Genomic DNA, 21768 nt, shown 5'->3' on the forward strand with positions numbered 1-21768 from the left:
AAATTCTATTTTTAAAAAAACAAGTGTGATCATCTATAACCTGGAATTATGGAAAATATTCCAAACGAAGACTTACCATCCAGAAACAGTAAAGGAAAAGATTGATGTCTTCAACTACATGAAAATTAAAATAAAAGGAAAAAAAAAAAACACCATGAGCAAAATAAATCACAAAATTGGAAACATTTGCAATTTATATCACCATGTTTTCAAAATAAAGGGAAAAAAAGGCCATTTAACCTATAGAAGAATAAGCCAATATAGTTTTAACAGAAAAAAGAAATGCAGATGGCTCTAAACATGAGAAAGACGCTCAACTTCACTTGTAATAAGAGAAAGGAAAATTAAAAATACACTGAGATACCATTTTTCATCTATCAGATTGGCCAAAAATCCAAAAGTTTTACTGCAGACTATGTTGCCAAGGCTGTGGGAAGACAGTCATTTTCATATATTGCTATAGAAATGCAAAGTGATAAAACTAATGGCTGGAGAACATGGAAGTAGCTAACGGAACTGTATAAGCACTTCTCCTTTGATCCAGCGATCCCAATTTTAGGGACCCAAATACACATTAGCAAAAATATGAAAAGACATGGGCACAAGGCTCTCCATTGCACATTCATATTGAGACCGAAATTGGAAGCACCTTAAATGATCGTCAACAAAGGATTGATTGAGTTACCTGTGATACATCTATCCTACCTGCGGAAGAGTATCTCTGGACTGCTATGACGTGGTCTTCATGATATAGGGCTGTCCGGTGCATTGTAGGACGTTTAGCGGCTGCCCTGACCTCTACTCACTGTGATCTCGGAAACTCCCCTCACCTCCAAGTTGTGACAATCAGAAATATCTCCAGACATTGTGAAATGTCCCTAGGAGACAAAGTCATTCTCAACTGAGAACTATTGATACAATGTTAAGTGAAATCGCCAGTTGAGGGGAAGCGTATACACTATGTTTATATTAATAGAATAGATGGATAAAACATAACATTACTGGGGGGAGGGTATAGCTCAGTGATAGGGCGCATGCTTGGCATGCACGGGGTCATGGGTTCAATCCCTAGTACCGCCATTAAATAAATAAATACATAAATAAATAAACCTAATTACCTCCCCCTCCAAAACAAACAAACAAAAGCAAGTCTAAAATTTGAAAGTAAATGAAAATAAATGAATATATATATATATATATATATCTCCCATTGGGAGCATATCTATGCAGGGAATAACTATTCTAAGTAACTTTACACATACTAATTTGACTGTGTATCCCTAGTGGGATAAATCCTAAGGACAAAAATAATATTATTCTGAATGACCATAATTGTAATGTAATTATAATAACAATGTTGGTGTTATTTAGAGACATTTGTGCATGTATTTTAGATAAAGCAGTGAATAATTACGATGATGTCACTGAGCATGAGAAATTTCATCATGGGAGAAAGAAGATACACATGTAAAAAGAACGTGATTAAATAAAAACCTTGCTGGGCACCTTAATATTGTTTTTTGTTTCGTTTTGTTTTGTTTTTTATTGCAGTAAAATTGGCCCACAATATTGTACTAGCTTCAGGTGCACGACATAGTGGCTTGACATTTTTATACATTACAAAATGGTCAACACAGCAAGTCTACTTAGCATTTGATACCATACAAAGTTACTATAATATTACCAGCTATATTTCCTTGGCTGTACATTACATCCCTGTGACCTATTTATTTTATAACTGAAAGTTTGTACCTCTTAATCCCCTTAACCTATTTCATCTATCTCCCCACTTCTCTCCCCCTGGCAACCATCAGTTTGTTCTCTATATCTATGAGTCTGTTTCTGTTTTATGTTTGTTTTGTTTTTTCAGATTCTACATATTAGTGAAATCATACTGTATTCATCTTTCTCTGACTTATTTCACTTAGCATAATTCCCTCTATGTCCATCCATATTGTCACAAAAGGCAAGATTTCATTCTTTTTTGTGGCTGAGTAATATTCTTGTGTGTGTGCCCCATTGGGAGCATATCTACACAGGGAATAGCTATTCTAAGTAACTTTACATATATATATATATGTCTCACACCTTCTGTATCCATTCATCTGTTGATGGACACTTAGGTTGCTTCCATAACTTGGCTATAGTAAATAATGCTGCAGTGAACATAGGTATGCATATGTCATCTGGAATTCGTGTTTTTGTTTTCTTCGGAAAAATACCCAGAAGTGGAATTGCTGGATCATGTTGTAGTTCTATTTTTAATTGTTTTAGGAACCTCCATACTGTCTTCCATAGCGGCTGCGTCAATTTGCATTCCCATTAACAGTGCATAAGGGTTTCCTTTTCTCCATATCCTCACCAACATTTGTTATTTGTGATCTTTTTGATAATAACCATTCTGACAGATGTGAGGTGGTATCTCACTGTGGTTTTGATTTGCATTTCCCTAATTATTAGTGATGTTGAGTATCTTTTCATGTGTCTGTTGGCCATCTGTATGTCTTCTTTGGAAAAACATCTATTCAGTTTTTTTGCCCATTTTTAAATCAGGTTTTTTTTCTTTTGATGTTGAGTTGTGTGCGTTCTTTATATATTTTGCTTATTAACCCCTTATCAAATATATCTTAGAAATTTCTTCTCCCATTCAGCGGGCTGCCTTTTTGTTTTGTTGATGATTTCCTTCACTGTGCAAATGTTTTTCAGTTTGATGTAGTCCCATTTGTTTTTGGTTTTGGCCTTTTTCGCTTTTGTTTCCCTAGCCTAAGGAGACGTATTCAAAAAATATATTGCTAAGACCGATGTCAAAGAGTGTTCTGCCTGTGTTTTCTTTTAAGAGGTTTATAGTTTCAGGTCTTACATTTAAGGCTTTAACTCATTTTTAGTTTATTTTTGTATATAGTGTAAGAAAGTAGTTCAGTTTGATTCTTTTGCATATAGCTTCCCAGTTTCCCCAACACCATTTATTGAAGATGCTGACTTTTCCCCACTGTATATTCTTGCCTCCTTTGTCGTAGATTAATGAGCCATATAAGTGTAGGTTTATTCCTGGGCTCTCTGTCCTGTTCCATTGATCTATGTCTCTGTTTTTGTGCCAGTATCACACTTCATTGATTACCGTAGCTTTGTAGGATAGTTTGAAATCAGGGAGGATGATGCCTTCAGCTTTGTTCGTCTTTCTCAAGATTGTTTTGACTAGCCAGGATCTTTTGTTGTTTCCACACAAATTTTAGAATTATTTGTTCTAGTTTTGTGAAAAATGCCAATAGTATTTTGATAGGGATTGCATTGAATTTGTAGATTGCCTCGGTTAGTATCATTTTAACAATATTAATTCTTCCAATCCAGAAACACGGTGTATGTTTCCATCTGTTTGTGTCGTCTTCAATTTCCTTCATCAGTGTCTTATAGTTTTGTGAGTACAGGTCTTCTGTTTCCTTGGTTAGATGTATTCCTAGGTATTTTATTCTTTTTGATACAAGTGTAAATGGGGTTGTTTTCTTAATTTCTCTTTCTGATAGTTCATTGTTAGTGTATATAAATGCAGCAGATTTCTGTATATTCATTTTGCATCCTGCAACTTTACTGAATTTTTTATCGGTTTCAGTAGTTTTCTGGTCGTGGTGTACTTTCTATATACAGTTTTGTGTCATCTTCAAACAGTGACAATTCTACTTCTTCTTTTCCAATTGAAAATTTTTATTCGTTCTCTGATTTCTGTGGCTAGATTTCTGACATTGTGTTGTGTCAGGATGGCAAGAGTGGGCATCTTTGTCTTGTTCCTCATCTTAAAGGAAATGCTTTCAGTTTTCCACCATTGAGTAAGATGTTGGCTCTGGATTTGTCAAATATGGCCTTTATTATGTTGAGGTGTGTTCCCTCTACACACACTATGCTGAGAATTTTTATCATTAATGGGTGTTGAATTTGTAAGAAGCTTTTTCTGCATCTACTGAGATGATCAAATGGTTTTTATTCTTCAGCTTGTTAAAATGGTGGATCATGTTGAATAATTTGCAGATACTGTACCATCCATCCTTCCATCCCTGGGATAAATCCCACTTGATCATGGTACATAATCCTTTTAATGAATTGTTGGATTCAGTTTGCTAATATTTTGTTGAAGATTTTTACATCTGTGTTCATCAGCAATATTGGCCTGTAATTTTCTTTTTGGGGAGGTGTCTTTGTCTGGTTTTGGTATCAAGGTTCTGCTGGCCTTGTAGAATGAATTCAGTAGCATTCTTTCCTCTTCAATTTTTTGGAATATTTTGAGAAGCACAGATGTTGACTCTTTTTAAAATGTTTTGTGGAACTCACCTGCAAAGCTGTCTGTTCTGGACTTTTGTTTGTTGGGAGTTTTTTGATTACTGATTTGATTTCATTACTGGTAATCAGTTTGTTCATATTTTCTATTTTCCTGATATAGTCTTGAGAGATTATAAGTTTCTAGGGATTTATCTATTTCTTCTAGGTTGTCCATTTAATTCACATATAATTGTTCATGGTAATCTTTCATGACCCTTTGTATTTCTGTGGTGGTCAGTTGTAACATCTCCTCTTTCCTTTTAATTTTATTTATGTGGGCCTTTTTTTTACTTGATGAGTCTGACTAAAGGTTTTCTTAATTTCCTGATATAGGCTTATATTGCTATATACTTCCCTCTTCCAGTTGCTTTGGCTGTGTCCCATAGATTTTAGATCATTGTATTTCCATTTTTATTTGTCTCCACATAGTTTGTTATCCATAAGCTTCTGGTCAACAGCAGACGATTTCCACTTCTCTGTCTTCCAGTTCACTGATCCTTTCCTCTATATCATTTAATCTACTATTGATTCCTTCAGTAGCAAAGCTAACAACAGTAAGCATTCCTAGCACCAGATTGTGATCTCTAAATGCCACTTGTAACTAAAAACAAGCAAACACTTTTTTGAAGAAATGGACAATTTGAGACTGGGCAGAAAAATGTCCAAGATGACCCTGGAAAAATTACCAGTAGCAATTATTGAGAAGTAAGGAAGCTATCAGAGACTACTTGGGTTGTGTCAAAGCATTGTAAGAGCCAACTTGAAGAGGCTCTCCATGGCCATGGAAGGACCATTTGTGCATCTGTAAATATAGTAACTGCAGTGGACAGAAACTCATCAGATGTGATTAAATCCATGAGCTCATCATGATGCTTGAAAAAAAAATACCTCATGATCACTTTAGCAGGAGCTGGAGAACCAACTTACTGTTTTGAAATGATAAATAAAGGAAAAGAATTATCCTTCCTTTTCTATATGGACTGCACTCCACAGTAACCAAATAATTGAACAGAAGTTTCTTTTTAGAACTATTCTAGCTAATAAGTGAGGAAGACATCATAGAATGAAAATATTACCATTTTGCATTTATAATGAATTAATGTTACCCAAGTCATAATCATCAACAGCTGCTAATATCACAGAGCAAGACAAAGAACCAGATATTATGTGTCTCCAGATGGAAGCACACCATATCGCTCATAATGGATTTTTATCAAAAAAAGAAGAAATCTAAATGTGAATTTTATCAAGCCTCCTACATAAAACTATTAATGTATAAGAAATACAGGGAACAGAGGAACATGTAGAACAAAACCATGGGGTACAATGAGCAAAATTCAGACTGTGGGAAATAAGAGGAAATGGCTCCATTTTTTGAATGCTAGCAATAACAACGTAAAAATTGCGGGAAAATAGATGGAGATAGAGGGAGAACCTATAAATTAAACAAAAAAGAACTAAAGGAAATACCAGGTGAGTGCAATGTTTGTACCTTATTTGCATATCCTGATTAAAAAAACTATAAGAATATATGTACATATGTACACAAACACATATAACATGTTAGAAAACAATCACAGAAGTATGAGCACCAACTGAATGTTTATGACATTACAGAATTGTTGTTTTCTCTGTTTAGAGGCAGTAATGATATTGTGTGTGTGTGTATATATGTGTGTGTGTTTATTTTAAGAGTCCTTATCTTTTAGAGATGTACACTGAAATTATATGATGGCTGGGATTTGCTTCAGAATAATGAGGGCGTAGGAGGGGATGATTAAGCATATAAATGAAACAAGGTTAGCCGTGGTGGGGGGAGGGTGTAGCTCAAGTGGTAGAGCTCATGCTTTGCATGCATGAGGTCCTGGGTTCAATCCCCAGTGCCTCCTCTAAAAATAAATAAATAAATAAATCTAATTTACCCCTCTCAAAAAAAAGCAAAACAAGGATTAGCCATGAATTGATCATTGTCAAAGCTGAGTGATGAATACAGCACTCAAGGGTTCATTAAGCTATTAGTTTTCTATCTGCCTGAAAATTTTGAAACCAAATGCTTTATAAAAGGAAACAACTTGGGAACGTCATATCAGTAGTACCATGTTCTTCGCTAGATAGCCCTCATGTGAAAAAGAGCCACCTCCGTATTCACTCTTCCCGTTCCTCCGCCTCTTCTTTGTTACTTACCTTGTCACTGCCTACACTTTAAAGCCCACACTAAAGAGCACATAACAAGAAGGTAAGAGACTAGGAACTTCACAAATTAAGGTCACCTTGAGATCTCTTACATTATGCCTCAAGTAGCTTCGTGGAACTCTCACCCCCCAGGGGCCGTCTCATCTGCTCAATTAATACTGAGAATATTGATCAGCTCATAGTTTATGCTCCTGCTAATGTGAACTACTGGTTTATTGTCAACCTCTAATTTCAGAACGTTTTCATAAGAATCTTCCTACGTGTTAAGATGGCTGCGAGAAGCTGGGATCCAAGGACACAGAGGGGAGAGGGAGGGAGGGAGGGGGCCTCCTTTATTAGCAATGAGTAAATCGGCATCCATCATCACTCTTGTCTTGTTTTAACTATAGGTATTTATCAAAGTGCTCGATAATAATGACAATGGCCCCGAATTCTCTCAGCCCCATTATGATGTGACAATCTCCGAGGATGTGCTTCCAGACACGGAGATACTGCAGATTGAAGCCACAGATAAAGATGAGAAGCACAAGCTGAGCTATACTGTCCACAGCAGCATCGACTCCGCCAGCATGAGAAAATTTCGGATCGACCCCAGCACCGGCGTGCTCTACACGGCCGAGAGGCTGGACCATGAGGCCCAGGACAAGCACATTCTCAACATCATGGTAGGGCCAACTACTTAGCACGCTCTCCTAGCAGAATCACTGACCATCCAAGGCACACACCTTAGCCTTCAGACATTCACAGCCCTTGAGTTTTGTAAGTAGTAGTAAATTTGGTCTTTTCCCGGCAGAGTTGCATTCATTCTTGCCTTTTGAGTTCAGTGAAGCATTACTATTGTTAGTGACTCATATTTTTGCCCAACTGAAATATTAGATGAGTGATACAGACAGCGGCTGCTTAGTAAATGCTGCTGACGGCCTGATTTGAGAGAGGAGGAACGGGCGGAGTGTCCGTAAATCTCCCAGGCTGTAGTATTGGTTCGCATCCAGAAGATTTTGTGAGAAAGTTTAAAAGAAGTTCCTTGAGAAGTTCATCATGAAGGTAATCATTTATTCAACCTGTGCAGTGCTCAGCCCTTGGAAGCGTTTAGAGAACAGATTTATTACTTATTGTTCTGGCATTGGACCCAGTGGTAAATACTGGCCCACAGAAGAGCTCAAAACTCATGAAAGCCTGCAGAGACTAAGTCTGAATTTGGGTCCATGGGGCCTCCAAATTATGTACAAGCTGCTTTCATCTTAAAGCGAAGTTTGATGAGTTTACAGAATTGGGAAATAAAGATGAATAGGAAACACCCTTGGTTCATTTATGACATAAAACCTGTCCCTTTAACTGCCCAAGAAACCTTTGGGCAATTGAACAACCACTGCCTAACAGAGCCCCCCTGAGTATCTTAAGATCAGGTAGGATGACAGAGACTTAATCTTTGTACGGATTGGCTACCAATTCCCAAGCAGCTGAAAGTAACGTTCCACTAAGTGCTACTCTTCCTTTCCAAGTCTGGGAACCTTTCTGGGCAAGAGGAAACTTGAGTGTCACGCCTTCAGCTCTGGTTTCCAGATGAGACTCCAGGGAACAGAAGAGGGACTCACAGGGTTCATCAGATCCATCCTTCTGGCCATTCATCCATTCATTCAACAGATATTTCTCAAGCACATGCTGTGTGCTAAGTTCTAGGCACTGAAGATATAAAAGAGACAAAGTCCCTACACCCTGGAGCATTCGATTGGAACGGACCTAGATTTCAGAGAGTCCAGCTTGGTCCTTAGGTGGGATGGGTTGGCGTCCAGAGAGAAATTCAGTGCACTCACTGGCTAGATTTGTAGAGATGTCTTCAGGAGCAGAAATCTCCTGCCGGTGACTGACTCCATTCTCATGATTCTTCAAGTCATTTCTGTTCATGCTTACCTTAACAGACTCAGAATTCAGTTTGTTTGCCTTGCATCATTTATCATTTATGTAATTGGCTGTGTAGAGCAAACAACTCTTTTATGCTGCCTTTCTCCAAGCTCAGCCCTTTGAGTCATTTTGCTCAGTTCCTCCTCAGGACTATTTCTGAAAACCCCTTCCCTTTGATAGCTTTTCCTGCTATATTTTCTAATTTCTTCACATCTCTCTGAAGTTAGGGGACCTAAAACTGAACAAGCAAAAAAGCACACATTGGATTAGCACCCCAGAGGATTATGGCAAAGTCATGTGTGAGAGGTGAAGAATTGATTAGTTGCAAGGTCCTGCCATATGCAAACCAGGGAAAACTTTAAAGTGGTCAGACAAGGTTCTTTGGTGATATTACAGATTTTAGAAATTAAGATTTGGGTCGTCTTCCCAGTGGTCAGGGTTCTCTCTTAGTTCTGGGCCTTTATTTATGTTGGTTCTTCCTGCCTGGAATACATGCTGCACACAACCACCCCTCCCCCAGCATTTTACTGCTTCTTGTTTTTGTTACATTTTCTGAGCTGGGCTGTGCTCTTCTTACTGCCTCCTCCTATTCCAGCGCTTACCTCTGGGCCTTGAATCTGTCTGCTCACTTGTGTGCCTTCCCCAGTCAACTATAAGGTTCTTGGGAGCAGGGACTGTATCTGATTCACTGAGGAACCAGCAGTCTTGACAGATAACAGATGACAGTAAATATTTGTTGAATGAATGACTGGATGATAATACCTACTTTGCATTCATTAATTCCACGTTTTGGTTTCCCCTTTAGAAAAGCCTCCATCCACTTTTCCATTAGCAACTGTGTATACAGCTAACGGCGAGTAGTGACTGGGCGAGGGGGACCAAGGAAAGTGCTGTGGTTGTTCTATCCGGGCATCCCGGCACGTGTTTGTGAAACTGGACTGAACACAAGCCAGAGGCCAGGCCTAGGGCTGAGCAGTAAAGACAGTGTGGCCCCAGCTCTCAACGTGCTCAGTCACTGCCCCCACTCAGTAACACCTCCATTTCTCGAGCACCTGCTCTGGGCCTGGGACCGGGTCAAGCATTTTGTGAGCATTATTTCGTTGTGTTTTTACCATAGGCACAGCCATGTGAATTCTTTGCAACCTAAAGCTTTTAGTCCTACTGCTTCTTGTATTTTGCCTCAAGGTCAGAGATCAGGAGTTTCCTTATCGAAGAAACTTGGCCCGAGTCATTGTGAATGTGGAAGATGCTAATGATCACAGTCCTTATTTTACCAACCCACTGTATGAAGCATCTGTGTTTGAATCGGCTGCTCTGGGATCAGCTGTTCTGCAAGTGACGGCTCTGGACAAAGACAAAGGGGAAAATGCAGAACTCATATATACCATAGAAGCAGGTGAGAGCTGGTGGACAGATTGCAGTGCAATGCATGGCATTTGACCCTTAGTGGTATTTATTACCGTGTAAAATTCACATAGTTACCCCTGGAATGTCACCAAATGAATTTTTTGGCCAAGCAACTACCATACTTGTATAAAGTTCTTGGCATTTCAGTAATATGTTTTCCATCATTGACAGCGAGGAAGGAGTTTCCTTTGACAGTGTTCAATCGCAGATTCTTCTGAAATGGGAAGGAGAGAAGAATGTGTAATAAACTCAGTGAATTTCACTTACGGGTCAACACGCCATGGCCTCAGACTAAAATAACCAAAGCCTCCCATCATTTGAGGGCTGCTAGACAGTTCTGTGAATTGAGTCTTCAAGATCTTTGTTTATTTGTCAGTAGGTGGGCTCTGGGCTTCAGAAATTCCTACACCCCACAGTTAGCACAAACTCCCTTCATCAGAGATGACTGAGTACCAAAGTAGTTGTCGCTACTGACCTGCCTGCTTAACCTGACAGATAAATAAATACAAGCTCTTATTTTGTTAAATTTGAGAGTTTTTTTTTTAAAAATCAATTTTATGTAAATCAACTATACCTCAATAAAAATAATTAATTTTTTATATCAATTTTCATATCTAGAAGGGAAGACCATAGTTCTCTGACGGTTTGAAGATGGACAGTTAGAAAACGTTTATGATAGAAGAGATGAATGTCCAAGTTAGGACAGGACTGTGAACCATAAAAAATGACAAATATCTTTTATCTGCTCTATTTTCCCTTCCCTTGTTCTGTCTTTTTTGAATCTTCAAGCCACGTGTTTCCAGAATGTTCTGCAACATTATGTCTGTCGTGCATAATGCCAAATGCTGTCTCCTTTCATGCCAGCCCTGGAAAGTTTTCTTTCCCTTGACTTAAATATGGAGCATTTTTGTGAGTGGTTGAATTAAAATATGAATGCTAGAATGACAGTTTTGGACTAAAAATATTGGGGGGAAAAAAGCCAACAACTTTCTTTTAAATAGCCCCTTTATTGAATGACAATCGAAAACTCCTATTATTAGGCACCTACCTTTTACGTGAGTCTGTACTAAACTCTAGAGAAAAAAAAAGAAAGAAAAAAAGAAAAAAAGACATTGGTTCATAACACCCAAGTACCCCAGGAGAATTCACCCATTTCTTTCCCAGATTTCCATGGAATTTCCTTTCAACCCACAGCCTGACAATACTTTTTTTAAAATGCTATTTTGCACCTCTTGTTTATCACAGGGCATTTTAATTATTTCATTATACAGTCCTTGTTCTTTTGGTTTCAAGAGTAATATAGGGAAACTTTTTAAAAGATGTATTTAAATAATGGCACAGAAAATGTCACCTAAACCCAAGAACTCCTGTTCTTTCTGTAGCATTCCCCTAATCTTACGTGTTTTTCTTTTCTCCGTATTCATACACATTGTTTCTTGTCGTCGTAATCATTTAGCTATAGGGTTTTATTTCTCCTTTTCTTAACATTTTCTAAGCATTTGTCTATGTGTCTGCTTGCTTTTTATATTTATCATTCAGGGTACTACCTCTATTCCTCTCAGAGAGCCAGACAATTTGTAAACCAATTTGGAGGTTCACAAAGAATGATTTAGGGGTAATTTACCATGCAGCTGAAAATTCTAATCTTTTAACCCCCATAGACTGTAGCCTGGTGCTGAGCATAAAGATCTCAGTCATTTCTTCAACAGTTGCCTGAAACTAGAGAGAAAAGTTATTTCCTTAAAACATCTTTTATACGGAAAACTTGAATTTCCGGAAAACCCACAGGAATGATTGGTATCTCAAAAAATAATGTTGACTGGATGTGTAAAAAGCTAATGGGAATTACAGTGTGCATGATAAACCCCAAGTGGTCACCGGAGCCCTTGCCAGACAGACAGACCCACACTAGACCCGCGCGGGTTCTAGTTAAGTCAAGTGTTTCCCCAGATCGTGGTAGGAGGGGGTCAGATCACAGCTAGTTCAGGATTTTGAAGGAAATGACAAGTGGTTGGTATAAAGTGTGCATTTTATTTAAGTTCTCTCAAATAAGCAAGATTTACTCTGTTTACTGGTGGGGCAGCCGTTTCCTATTCCCTTCCTGGCCTAAAGTAACTTTTTACTTTGCCCTGAAGGACCGAGGTGGAATTCAAGTGCAGAACTTCAGGTCTTAGATTTAGTTCAGGTTTGACGTTTGGTGCCAACAGCGGCTCATGGCGGGGCTCTGAGACAGGGCAGTACAGGAGAGACCAGGACTAAAAATTGAGTTAGGACAGGGGTATATTGAATCCCAAGATGCATACAGAGAGAGAATTAGAAATTTTGGTTGGGTCTACCTCTCTTAATCATTCAACAGATATTTATTGAGCATCTTTTTTTTTTTTTTTTTTGGTGCCAGGCACAATTCCATCTACTAGATAAATAATGATAAGTAAATAAGCACAGCTTTTGCCCAGTTATAAGAAGCCTAGCTTCCAAGAAAACAAGCAGAGGTTAGCGTCCAAGGATTCAAGTGTAGCAGAGGAGAACAAGCAGGAAGTGGATTCTAAGAAAGTGGGACAGTATGTTGAAGAGGGAAAGAGGCAAACAGCCCACTTGGACCTGGCGTATGAGCCCAGCATCCTGGAGCGATGTAACAAGCCGGTCAGCAGCCTTGGGACAGCAGGGTTGGGAAGCTGCCGTCAAGGTCAGAAGCTAGTCCTCCTTCATCCCTGCCATATGAATCTTGCTGTGTATGGACTAAGCCTAGAGTAAGGGAGGTCTTACCTGGAAGCTCCACAGGGGACCACTAGAATGAAGATGTTGCATCCATCATTCAGGGTTGCCTGTTGGTGCCCCTGCTGGAAGGTGACCATTACTCAGGTAGCTCCATATTTTCCTTCCCTGAGATGCTAAAGTGAAATGATTCCTGCCTTCTTGAGAGGATCTATGAATCAGATATTAGATCACACTCAATTCCGTGGTTCTGTTTATTCAAAATTTGCAAGCCTGTTCATGAGATCATTGAACTTCTTGTTGTCACAGCATGGTCACAGTTAGGTGGCAAAGTAAAAAAAACATCACAGTGACATCAAAGGTAATATTGCTTAATGTTCACATTGGGGCCTAGAATCAAATTCTTTATCTCTTTGTATATTTACATCCTCTTCAGAAATAAGCAAGTACCAGGGATGGGGGTAGAGCTCAGTGGTAGAGTGTGTGCTTAACATGCATGAGGTCCTGGGTTCAATCCCCAGTGCCCCCATTAAAAAAAGAAAGAAAGAAAGAAGCAAGGTATTTTATAGAAATAGATTTTATACAAGCATGACTTCTTTGTTTTCAGACATGGAAAAGTTTAGTTAATAAATACGTACTGAGAAGTATGTCAACAGCTGTATTTGTTGTCTATTTCAATAGACACACAGTATAGCTGCCCTCTCAGTCCTGAACCCTATCTAAATGTTAATGACATTTAAACTCTCTCTGTGTCTGCCATACTATTGCACTTCAAAAAGAAAGAAAAATTCAGATTTAGTTGAATAACCAAGGTTTTAAACTCTCGATGTAAAAGAATCTAGACCCATAGCAGGTACGGTCTTTGAGAAGTACAGACAGCCTTTTTAGAGATGCAAAAAGCAACACGGTAGATGATTCTGCTTCACACTGTCGACTACCTTTGGGCCACATTCTTCACATTCTTCAAGTTTTGTGTGCCCCCTTCTTTCCTCCTCTTACCTTCCTCATCCTCAACAATTGCAGACTTCACAGCACTGCATGTTCCAGAGGCAGAGCTCTGAACTTGCACGGTGTCCTTGTCCACAGCCCTTGTCCACAGCCCTTCCCATTTCAGATGTGTCAAAGTTTCTCAGCTTCATAAGGGTTATGCCTCGAGTGCTCAGTTTGGATGCTGCTTCAGATTATTAATGGTTTCCTTCTTCACCGGAAACCTCTTAATAATTTAGCGAATAGAACAGTTACAGATTGGAACAACTGCCTTAGAATTTTTTGTGTGTCTGCTTTGATGTCTGTGTGTGCATGTGTGTGTTTTGGGGTGTAGGTCGGTGAAGAGTAGAAGGGGAGCCAGGAAAAATCCTCATCACTTGCAAAGCAAATGGTGACTTGGGAAGAATTCTCCATGCCTGCACAAAACCCCCCTCAGCAAAGTAGTGTTTGCGATGAAGTTGGTTTTGATGAGATGAAACAATACCAATTCCATGTAGCAAAGCTTACCTTTGGGATCATCTTAAACCAAATGACTATGTGATAATGTTGTGAAGAGATTCCTACAACCCTCTTTCTCATAATCTAGAACATAGGATATGGCACTAGTTTGGGGATAAATACCTTTTTACCAGTGGCATTGGCACGTGCTAGCGCAATCTGTTTCTTTCTCACAAGGCTAGGAATAAGAAAGTCCTAAGCATTCTCCACAGGGAAGTCTTTCCTACAAACTCTTATTTCCCAGTTTGAAGGTTCACAGTGCTATGGTGTTGTTCTTGCTCTTATTAACCTGGATTAAGAAGATACTGATCAGAAATTCACAATTTACTAGAAAAACTCATTCAGTTGCTTTTGAATACCCCTAAAAGGGAAGTCTCTCATTTTATTTCAGAATGCGGTGGAATCAGTACAGATAATTGCTTTCTACTTGCCGTGTTGTGTAAAAGTAGCCTTAAGATGAAGAGTTAATCTTCAGAAAATGACCCACATGAACTCACTTCCCTGTTGATTTCTATATTGTAGGGAACACTGGGAACACATTTAAGATCGAACCAGTCCTGGGCATCATCACTGTTTCCAAAGAGCCAGACATGATGACAATGGGTCAGTTTGTCCTGTCAGTCAAAGTCACGGATCAGGGTTCCCCGCCAATGTCTGCCACCGCAATTGTACGCATTTCTGTCACCATGTCTGATAATTCTCACCCCAAGTTCACTCACAAAGACTACCAAGCAGAAGTAAATGAAAATGTTGATATTGGAACATCAGTCATTCTGATCTCTGCCATCAGTCAATCTACCCTCATCTATGATGTCAAAGATGGAAACTTTGGTGGGGCCTTCACCATAAATCCATATTCTGGAGTCATCACCACTCGGAAGGCACTGGATTACGAGAGTACTTCCTCTTACCAGCTCATTGTCCAGGCCACTAACATGGCAGGAATGGCGTCCAACGTCACAGTCAATATTCAGATTGTTGATGAAAATGATAATGCTCCAGTTTTTCTCTTTTCTCAATATTCGGGCAGCCTAAGTGAGGCGGCCCCAGTCAACAGCATCGTCAGGAGCTTGGATAACAGCCCGCTGGTGATTCGAGCCACCGATGCCGACAGCAACCGGAATGCTCTGCTCGTGTATCAGATTGTGGAGTCCACGGCGAAGAAGTTCTTCACCGTGGACTCCAGCACGGGTGCAATCCGAACAATTGCCAACCTGGACCACGAGACCATCGCCCATTTCCACTTTCACGTGCACGTGAGAGACAGCGGTAGCCCCCAGCTGACCGCAGAGAGTCCCGTTGAAGTCAGCATAGAGGTGACAGATGTGAACGACAACCCGCCCGTTTTCACTCAGGCTGTGTTTGAGACTGTGCTGCTTCTCCCGACCTACGTGGGAGTGGAGGTTCTGAAAGTCAGCGCCACGGATCCCGACTCCGAGGTGCCCCCCGAACTGACGTACAGCCTAATGGAAGGCAGCTTGGATCATTTTTTAATTGACTCAAACAGTGGAGTGCTCACCATAAAGAACAACAACCTCTCCAAAGATCACTACATGCTGATAGTTAAAGTGTCTGACGGAAAGTTCTACAGTACCTCCATGGTCACCATCTTGGTTAAAGAAGCCATGGACAGCGGCCTCCACTTTACACAAAGCTTTTACTCCACCTCCATCTCAGAGAACAACACTAACATAACCAAAGTTGCTATTGTCAATGCAGTTGGAAATCGCCTTAATGAGCCCTTAAAATACAGCATCTTAAACCCAGGAAATAAGTTCAAGATAAAATCTACCTCAGGGGTCATTCAGACCACTGGAGTCCCCTTTGACCGTGAAGAGCAGGAGTTATATGAGCTCGTGGTGGAAGCCAGTCGTGAACTGGACCATCTGCGGGTGGCGAGGGTGGTGGTCAGGGTTAACATTGAAGACATAAACGACAATCCTCCAGTCTTTGTGGGCCTCCCTTACTATGCTGCTGTGCAAGTTGATGCCGAGCCTGGCACTCTGATTTACCGAGTGACGGCCATTGACAGAGACAAAGGTGCAAATGGAGAAGTGACCTACGTCCTGCAGGATGACTATGGCCACTTTGAAATTAACCCTAAGTCAGGGAATGTTATTTTAAAAGAAGCATTCAACTCCGACCTGTCCAACATCGAGTATGGAGTCACCATCCTAGCCAAAGATGGTGGGAAACCCTCTTTGTCCACATCCGTGGAACTTCCCATCACTATTGTCAACAAAGCCATGCCTGTGTTTGATAAGCCCTTTTATACAGCATCCATCAACGAAGACATCAGCATGGACACCCCCATTCTAAGCATCAATGCCACCAGCCCAGAAGGCCAAGGCATCATATATATCATTACTGATGGGGACCTTTATAAACAATTTAACATTGACTTTGATACCGGGGTCCTGAAAGTCATTAGCCCTCTGGATTATGAAGTTACGTCTGTTTACAAATTGACGGTAAGAGCCAGTGATGCCCTTACTGGTGCCAGGGCTGAAGTCACCGTTGACTTGCTAATTAATGATGTAAATGACAACCCCCCTATTTTTAATCAACCCACATACAATACAACATTATCAGAAGCATCTCTCATTGGGACACCTGTTTTACAAGTTGTCTCTACTGATGCAGACTCAGAAAACAATAAAATGGTACATTATCAGATTGTCCAAGATACTTACAACAGCACGGATTATTTTCACATAGACAGTGCCAGTGGCTTAATCCTGACAGCGCGGATGCTGGACCACGAGTTAGTGCAACACTGCACTTTGAAAGTCAGAGCAACAGATAATGGCTTCCCATCCCTGAGTAGCGAGGTCCTGGTTCATATCTACATCTCGGATGTAAATGACAACCCTCCAGTCTTTAATCAGCTCATTTACGAGTCATATGTAAGTGAATTAGCCCCCCGGGGCCATTTTGTAACCTGTGTCCAAGCCTCTGATGCAGATAGCTCTGATCTGGACCGTTTGGAATACAGCATTTTATCTGGGAATGACCGGACGAGCTTTCTGATGGACAGCAAGAGTGGCGTCATCACACTGTCCAACCACCGGAAGCAGCGGATGGAACCTCTGTATAGTCTCAATGTGTCCGTCTCCGATGGGCTGTTCACTAGCACTGCCCAGGTGCATATCAGGGTACTCGGGGCTAACTTGTACAGCCCTGCCTTTTCGCAAAGCACCTATGTAGCAGAGGTGAGAGAGAACGCAGCTGCTGGGACCAAGGTAATTCACGTTCGAGCCACAGATGGGGATCCAGGGACGTATGGGCAGATCAGCTATGCCATCATCAATGACTTTGCTAAGGATCGATTCCTCATAGATAGCAACGGACAGGTCATCACAACAGAAAGGCTCGATCGGGAAAACCCTCTGGAAGGAGACATCAGTATTTTTTTGAGGGCCCTTGATGGCGGAGGGAGAACAACATTCTGCACTGTCAGGGTGATTGTGGTGGATGAAAATGACAACGCCCCCCAGTTCATGACAGTAGAATACAGAGCCAGCGTCAGGGCAGACGTTGGACGGGGCCACCTGGTCACTCAGGTTCAAGCCATGGATCCAGATGATGGGGCAAACGCAAGGATTACTTACTCCCTCTACAGTGAAGCCTCTGTCTCAGTGGCTGACCTCCTGGAAATCGATCCTGACAATGGCTGGATGGTCACCAAGGGCCATTTTAACCAGCTGAAAAACACAGTGCTTTCCTTCTTTGTCAAAGCAGTGGATGGAGGCATCCCCGTGAAGCACTCCCTCATCCCTGTCTACATCCATGTCTTACCCCCTGAAACATTCTTGCCCTCATTCACCCAGTCTCAGTATTCCTTCACCGTTTCAGAAGATACAGCCATTGGGAGCACGGTGGACACCCTGAGGATTTTGCCCACTCAGAACGTCAGATTCAGCACGGTTAATGGGGAGCGGCCAGAAAACAACAAAGGGGGTGTCTTCGTCATAGAACAGGACACAGGCACCATCAAGCTGGACAAACGTCTGGACCATGAGATCAGCCCAGCTTTCCACTTCAAAGTAGCAGCCACTATACCCCTGGACAAGGTAGACATTGTGTTCACCGTGGACGTAGACATCAAGGTGCTGGATTTGAATGACAACAAGCCAGTCTTTGAAACGTCTAGCTATGAGGCAATCGTAATGGAAGGGATGCCTGTGGGCACCAAACTCACACAGGTGAGAGCCATCGATGCGGACTGGGGAGCCAACGGGCAGGTTACGTACTTCCTCCACTCAGATTCCCAGCCCGAAAAGGTGATGGAAGCATTCAACATTGACAGCAACACAGGCTGGATCAGTACTTTGAAGGACCTGGATCACGAGACAGACCCCACGTTCACCTTCTCCGTGGTGGCCTCCGACCTTGGAGAAGCCTTCTCTCTTTCCTCCACAGCGTTGGTCTCTGTCAGGGTGACAGATATAAATGACAATGCTCCAGTCTTTGCCCACGAGGTGTACCGAGGGAATGTGAAGGAGAGCGACCCTCCGGGCGAGGTGGTAGCCGTCCTCAGCACCTGGGACAGGGACACCTCAGACATTAATCGCCAAGTGAGCTACCATATTACAGGTAAGTCTGCCACTCTAGTTTTCACTCTGTGCTCTGCCTTCTAAAGATGGAAGGTGGCAGGGGGTAAGAGTGGGAGAGAAGAAGGAAGATGGTATGAGGAATTGAGAGTAACGTAATCTCTTTGGGGCTAAGGAAGCGATCTCTGAGTAGCCTTGGTTTTTCAGTTGTTGGCTGTTGTTAACTCAGCCCAAATTAGGAGTTCTTTAGTTTGCCTCTGACAGATTACCCAGACCAGTACCTAGTCCTTGAGCCACTTTTTTTTTCTTTACTGAAGTATAATTGATATACAATGTTGTGTTAGTTTCAGGTGTGCAGCAGAGTGATTCAGTTATACATTTAAGTTTACATATTCTCTTTCAGATCCTTTTCCATTATAGGTTATTACAAGATACTGAATATAGTTTCCTGGGCTATACATTAGGACTTTGTTGTTTATTTTATATATAGTAGTGTGTTAGTGTGTATGTGTTAATCTCAAATTCTTAATTTATCCCTCCCCCAGTTCACCCTTTTGGTAACCATAAGTTTGTTTTCTATTTCTGTGAGTCTGTTTCTGTTTTGTAAATAAGTTAATTGATATCATTTTTATAATTTCCATGTATAAGTGATATCATATGATATCTGTCTTTCTCTTTCTGACTTACTTCACTTAGTATGGTAATCTCTAGGTCCATCTATGTTGCTACAAATGGTATTATTTCCTTCTTTTTTATGGCTGAGTAGTATTCCTGTGTGTGTGTGTGTGTGTGTGTGTGTGTGTGTGTGTGTGTGTGTGTGTGTTTGTGTGTATGTATGTGTATATATATATCATCTTCTTTATCCATTCGTCCATTCATAATGCTGTCACGAACATTGGGGTGCATTTATCTTTTCGAATTAGAGTTTTCATCTTTTCCAGATATATGCCCGGGAGTGGGCATTGCTGGATCATATGGTAAGTCTATTTTTAGTTTTTTAAAGAACCTCTGCACTATTCTCCATAGTGGCTGCACCAGTTTACTTTCCCAACAACAGTGAAGGAGGGTTCCCTTTTCTCCACACCCTGTCTAGCATTTATTATTTGTAGACTTTGTGATGATGGCCATTCTGACCAGTGTGAGATTGAGTCACTTAATCATTTTTTTAAAAGTCCAGCGAAAGACTTCAGTTGAAGAAATAAAAAGAACAGCTCTTTGTAATGAGGGGATATATTTTTAACTCTATTCCTTCTTCCTACTTTTTGTAGCAGTAAGAAAAATAAATAGCTTGATCCCAGTAAGCGTTACTTACAAGTTTCTCCTGGTAGCAGAAACTCACATGTAAACTCACACACATATGCACAAATTAGAGGGCATTGTTTGACGTTTTGCTGGAAAATCTTCCATTATAACTCCAAGGCAAAAGGTATTTCTTCTAATATCATAATTTTCTTGGATCCCTTTTTTGCCTTTCCAAATAGTACATAGTGGTTCAACAGGAAAGCCAGGGTAGACAAACGAGGTCACACAGAGTGCACAAAAAGTGCCACCATTGCTCTAAGGGGCAGAGGATCTCTTGTCGGAGTGAAGAAGAGGTGTCACTGATCGGGGGTGGCATTCTGGGGGCGACTGGCCTTAAACTGCGAAGAAGAGAGGGTTGCTGGTGTGAGAGGCGTCTTCCTAAAAACGACTTGCGGGTTTTAAAGCTCTTATTTTGATGCTGTGACAGCCAAAGGTAGAACGTAAGCAAAGTGCCAGAAGATTTTAAAGAATCCATCAATACTTGTAGTCAGGTGGCTTCCCTTTAGAAAAACTACATTATGCAAAGTGAAAAATGAATTAATTAGAATGCCCTCAGGACACAGAATCTGCTTAAGTACGTTAGTGGGAAAGTTAATTAATCACTGCCGAATAAGATCCAGGGGAGAGTATGTGTGTCAGTGCTGGGAACCACCACACCTCCCTTCCACGTAACTCTTCTTTTTCTTTATGGAACTGTTTTTTTTTTTGAGTGTGTGTGTGTGTGTGTGTGTGTGTTATCTTTTGTTTAAAGGTCTGTATGCATATCTGCCTTATCTAATACCTTCCGTTGCCTTTTTTTCATTAAAATGTGTATTTCTGCAATAAAGACATGAGTGATAGTGGTAAAGTAAGAAAGGTGAGTGAAGCATCACTTTGATTTATTTGCATTTAGCTTCAGACATAAAGCTTCTTAGGCATTCTGAGGGATGTGTTTCTATTTGGAAAAATTGTTCAACACTCAGCTTTAATTAATTATCTATTGTCTCTGAATTCTTAGTGGACTGTTTAAAGGGACCATCCCATCGACTTTACCAAAGTAATGGAAACAGAGTAGCTTAAAGCTACTGTTACTATTGGCCACGCCAACCACCAACTGATTTTAATTGTATTTAACTTTTGCTCTTGACTTAACACAGCTTGGCTGTGCTGCCACAGATTAACAAAGGACCGTTAATCATTGTATTTCACAAAAGAGCAGTGTGGGCCGGCACTGAAAGCATTTACTAGAGAGGTTAAATTTGTGCATGCTGAAATCATATTCAGCTGAAGCATAACTGAATCCCAGCCAGGGGTGGAGGACAGTGATATCCCAAGAAGGACCCCGAGCCTCACCAGAGTGCGTTTCTCAACCTCAACACTAGTGGCATTTGGGGCTGGGTAAGTCTCTATTGTGGTGGTTGTCCTCTGTTGTAGGTGACACAGTAGGACAATTGCCAGCATCTCTGGTCTTTACCCAGTAGATTCCAGTAGCACCACCAGCACTATAACCCTGGATGTGACATTCAGAAATGTCTCCAGACATTGACAAATGTTCCCCTGGAGATGGGGTGGGGGTTACACTCGCAACTGAGGACCACTGCCCTAGAGGAATGTGCAGCCCTCGCCTTCTCTGCTGTGTGCCCAGTAAAGTCCATGTATCCCGCGGTTACCCCGCACTGCTGGGCCCCAGGCTGCTCTGCCCCGGCCTTACATCCAGAGTACAGTCTGCCCCTCAGATCTCCGCTGCTTTTCACTCAGTCCCTCCAGCAGGACCAGGGATTTTTCTCTCTTTTCTTTTTTTTTTTTTTTTTTAAATTGAAGTGTAGTTAATTTACAATGGTGTTAGTTTCTGATGTACAGCATAGTGATTCAGTTATACATATATATATTCTTTCTCATAGTTCTCTTTCCTTATAGGTTATTA

General features: G+C 40.9%; 1 protein-coding gene and 1 non-coding gene across 7 annotated transcripts in view; both read left to right on the top strand.

Moving 5' to 3' along the window:
- Nucleotides 1-21768, top strand: part of FAT3 (FAT atypical cadherin 3) — a 617077-nt gene that overhangs the window by 507135 nt on the left and 88174 nt on the right. For 5 of the 6 annotated variants that reach the window (XM_074372838.1, XM_074372842.1, XM_074372840.1 and 2 more), the window contains 3 exons: nt 6891-7166; nt 9589-9799; nt 14533-18606. In XM_074372838.1, coding sequence (XP_074228939.1) covers nt 6891-7166; nt 9589-9799; nt 14533-18606 — 4561 coding nt within the window. Of the gene's footprint in view, nt 1-6890; nt 7167-9588; nt 9800-14532; nt 18607-21768 lie in introns of those variants that run through there. The other variant, XM_074372843.1, reaches the window with a different exon arrangement.
- Nucleotides 6124-6197, top strand: TRNAA-UGC (transfer RNA alanine (anticodon UGC)). The gene has a single exon. It is a non-coding gene; the product is annotated as a tRNA-Ala (tRNA).

Source organism: Camelus bactrianus, chromosome 10 (assembly GCF_048773025.1).
Source record: "Camelus bactrianus isolate YW-2024 breed Bactrian camel chromosome 10, ASM4877302v1, whole genome shotgun sequence".
In the NCBI taxonomy this organism is placed as follows: Eukaryota; Metazoa; Chordata; class Mammalia; order Artiodactyla; family Camelidae; genus Camelus; species Camelus bactrianus.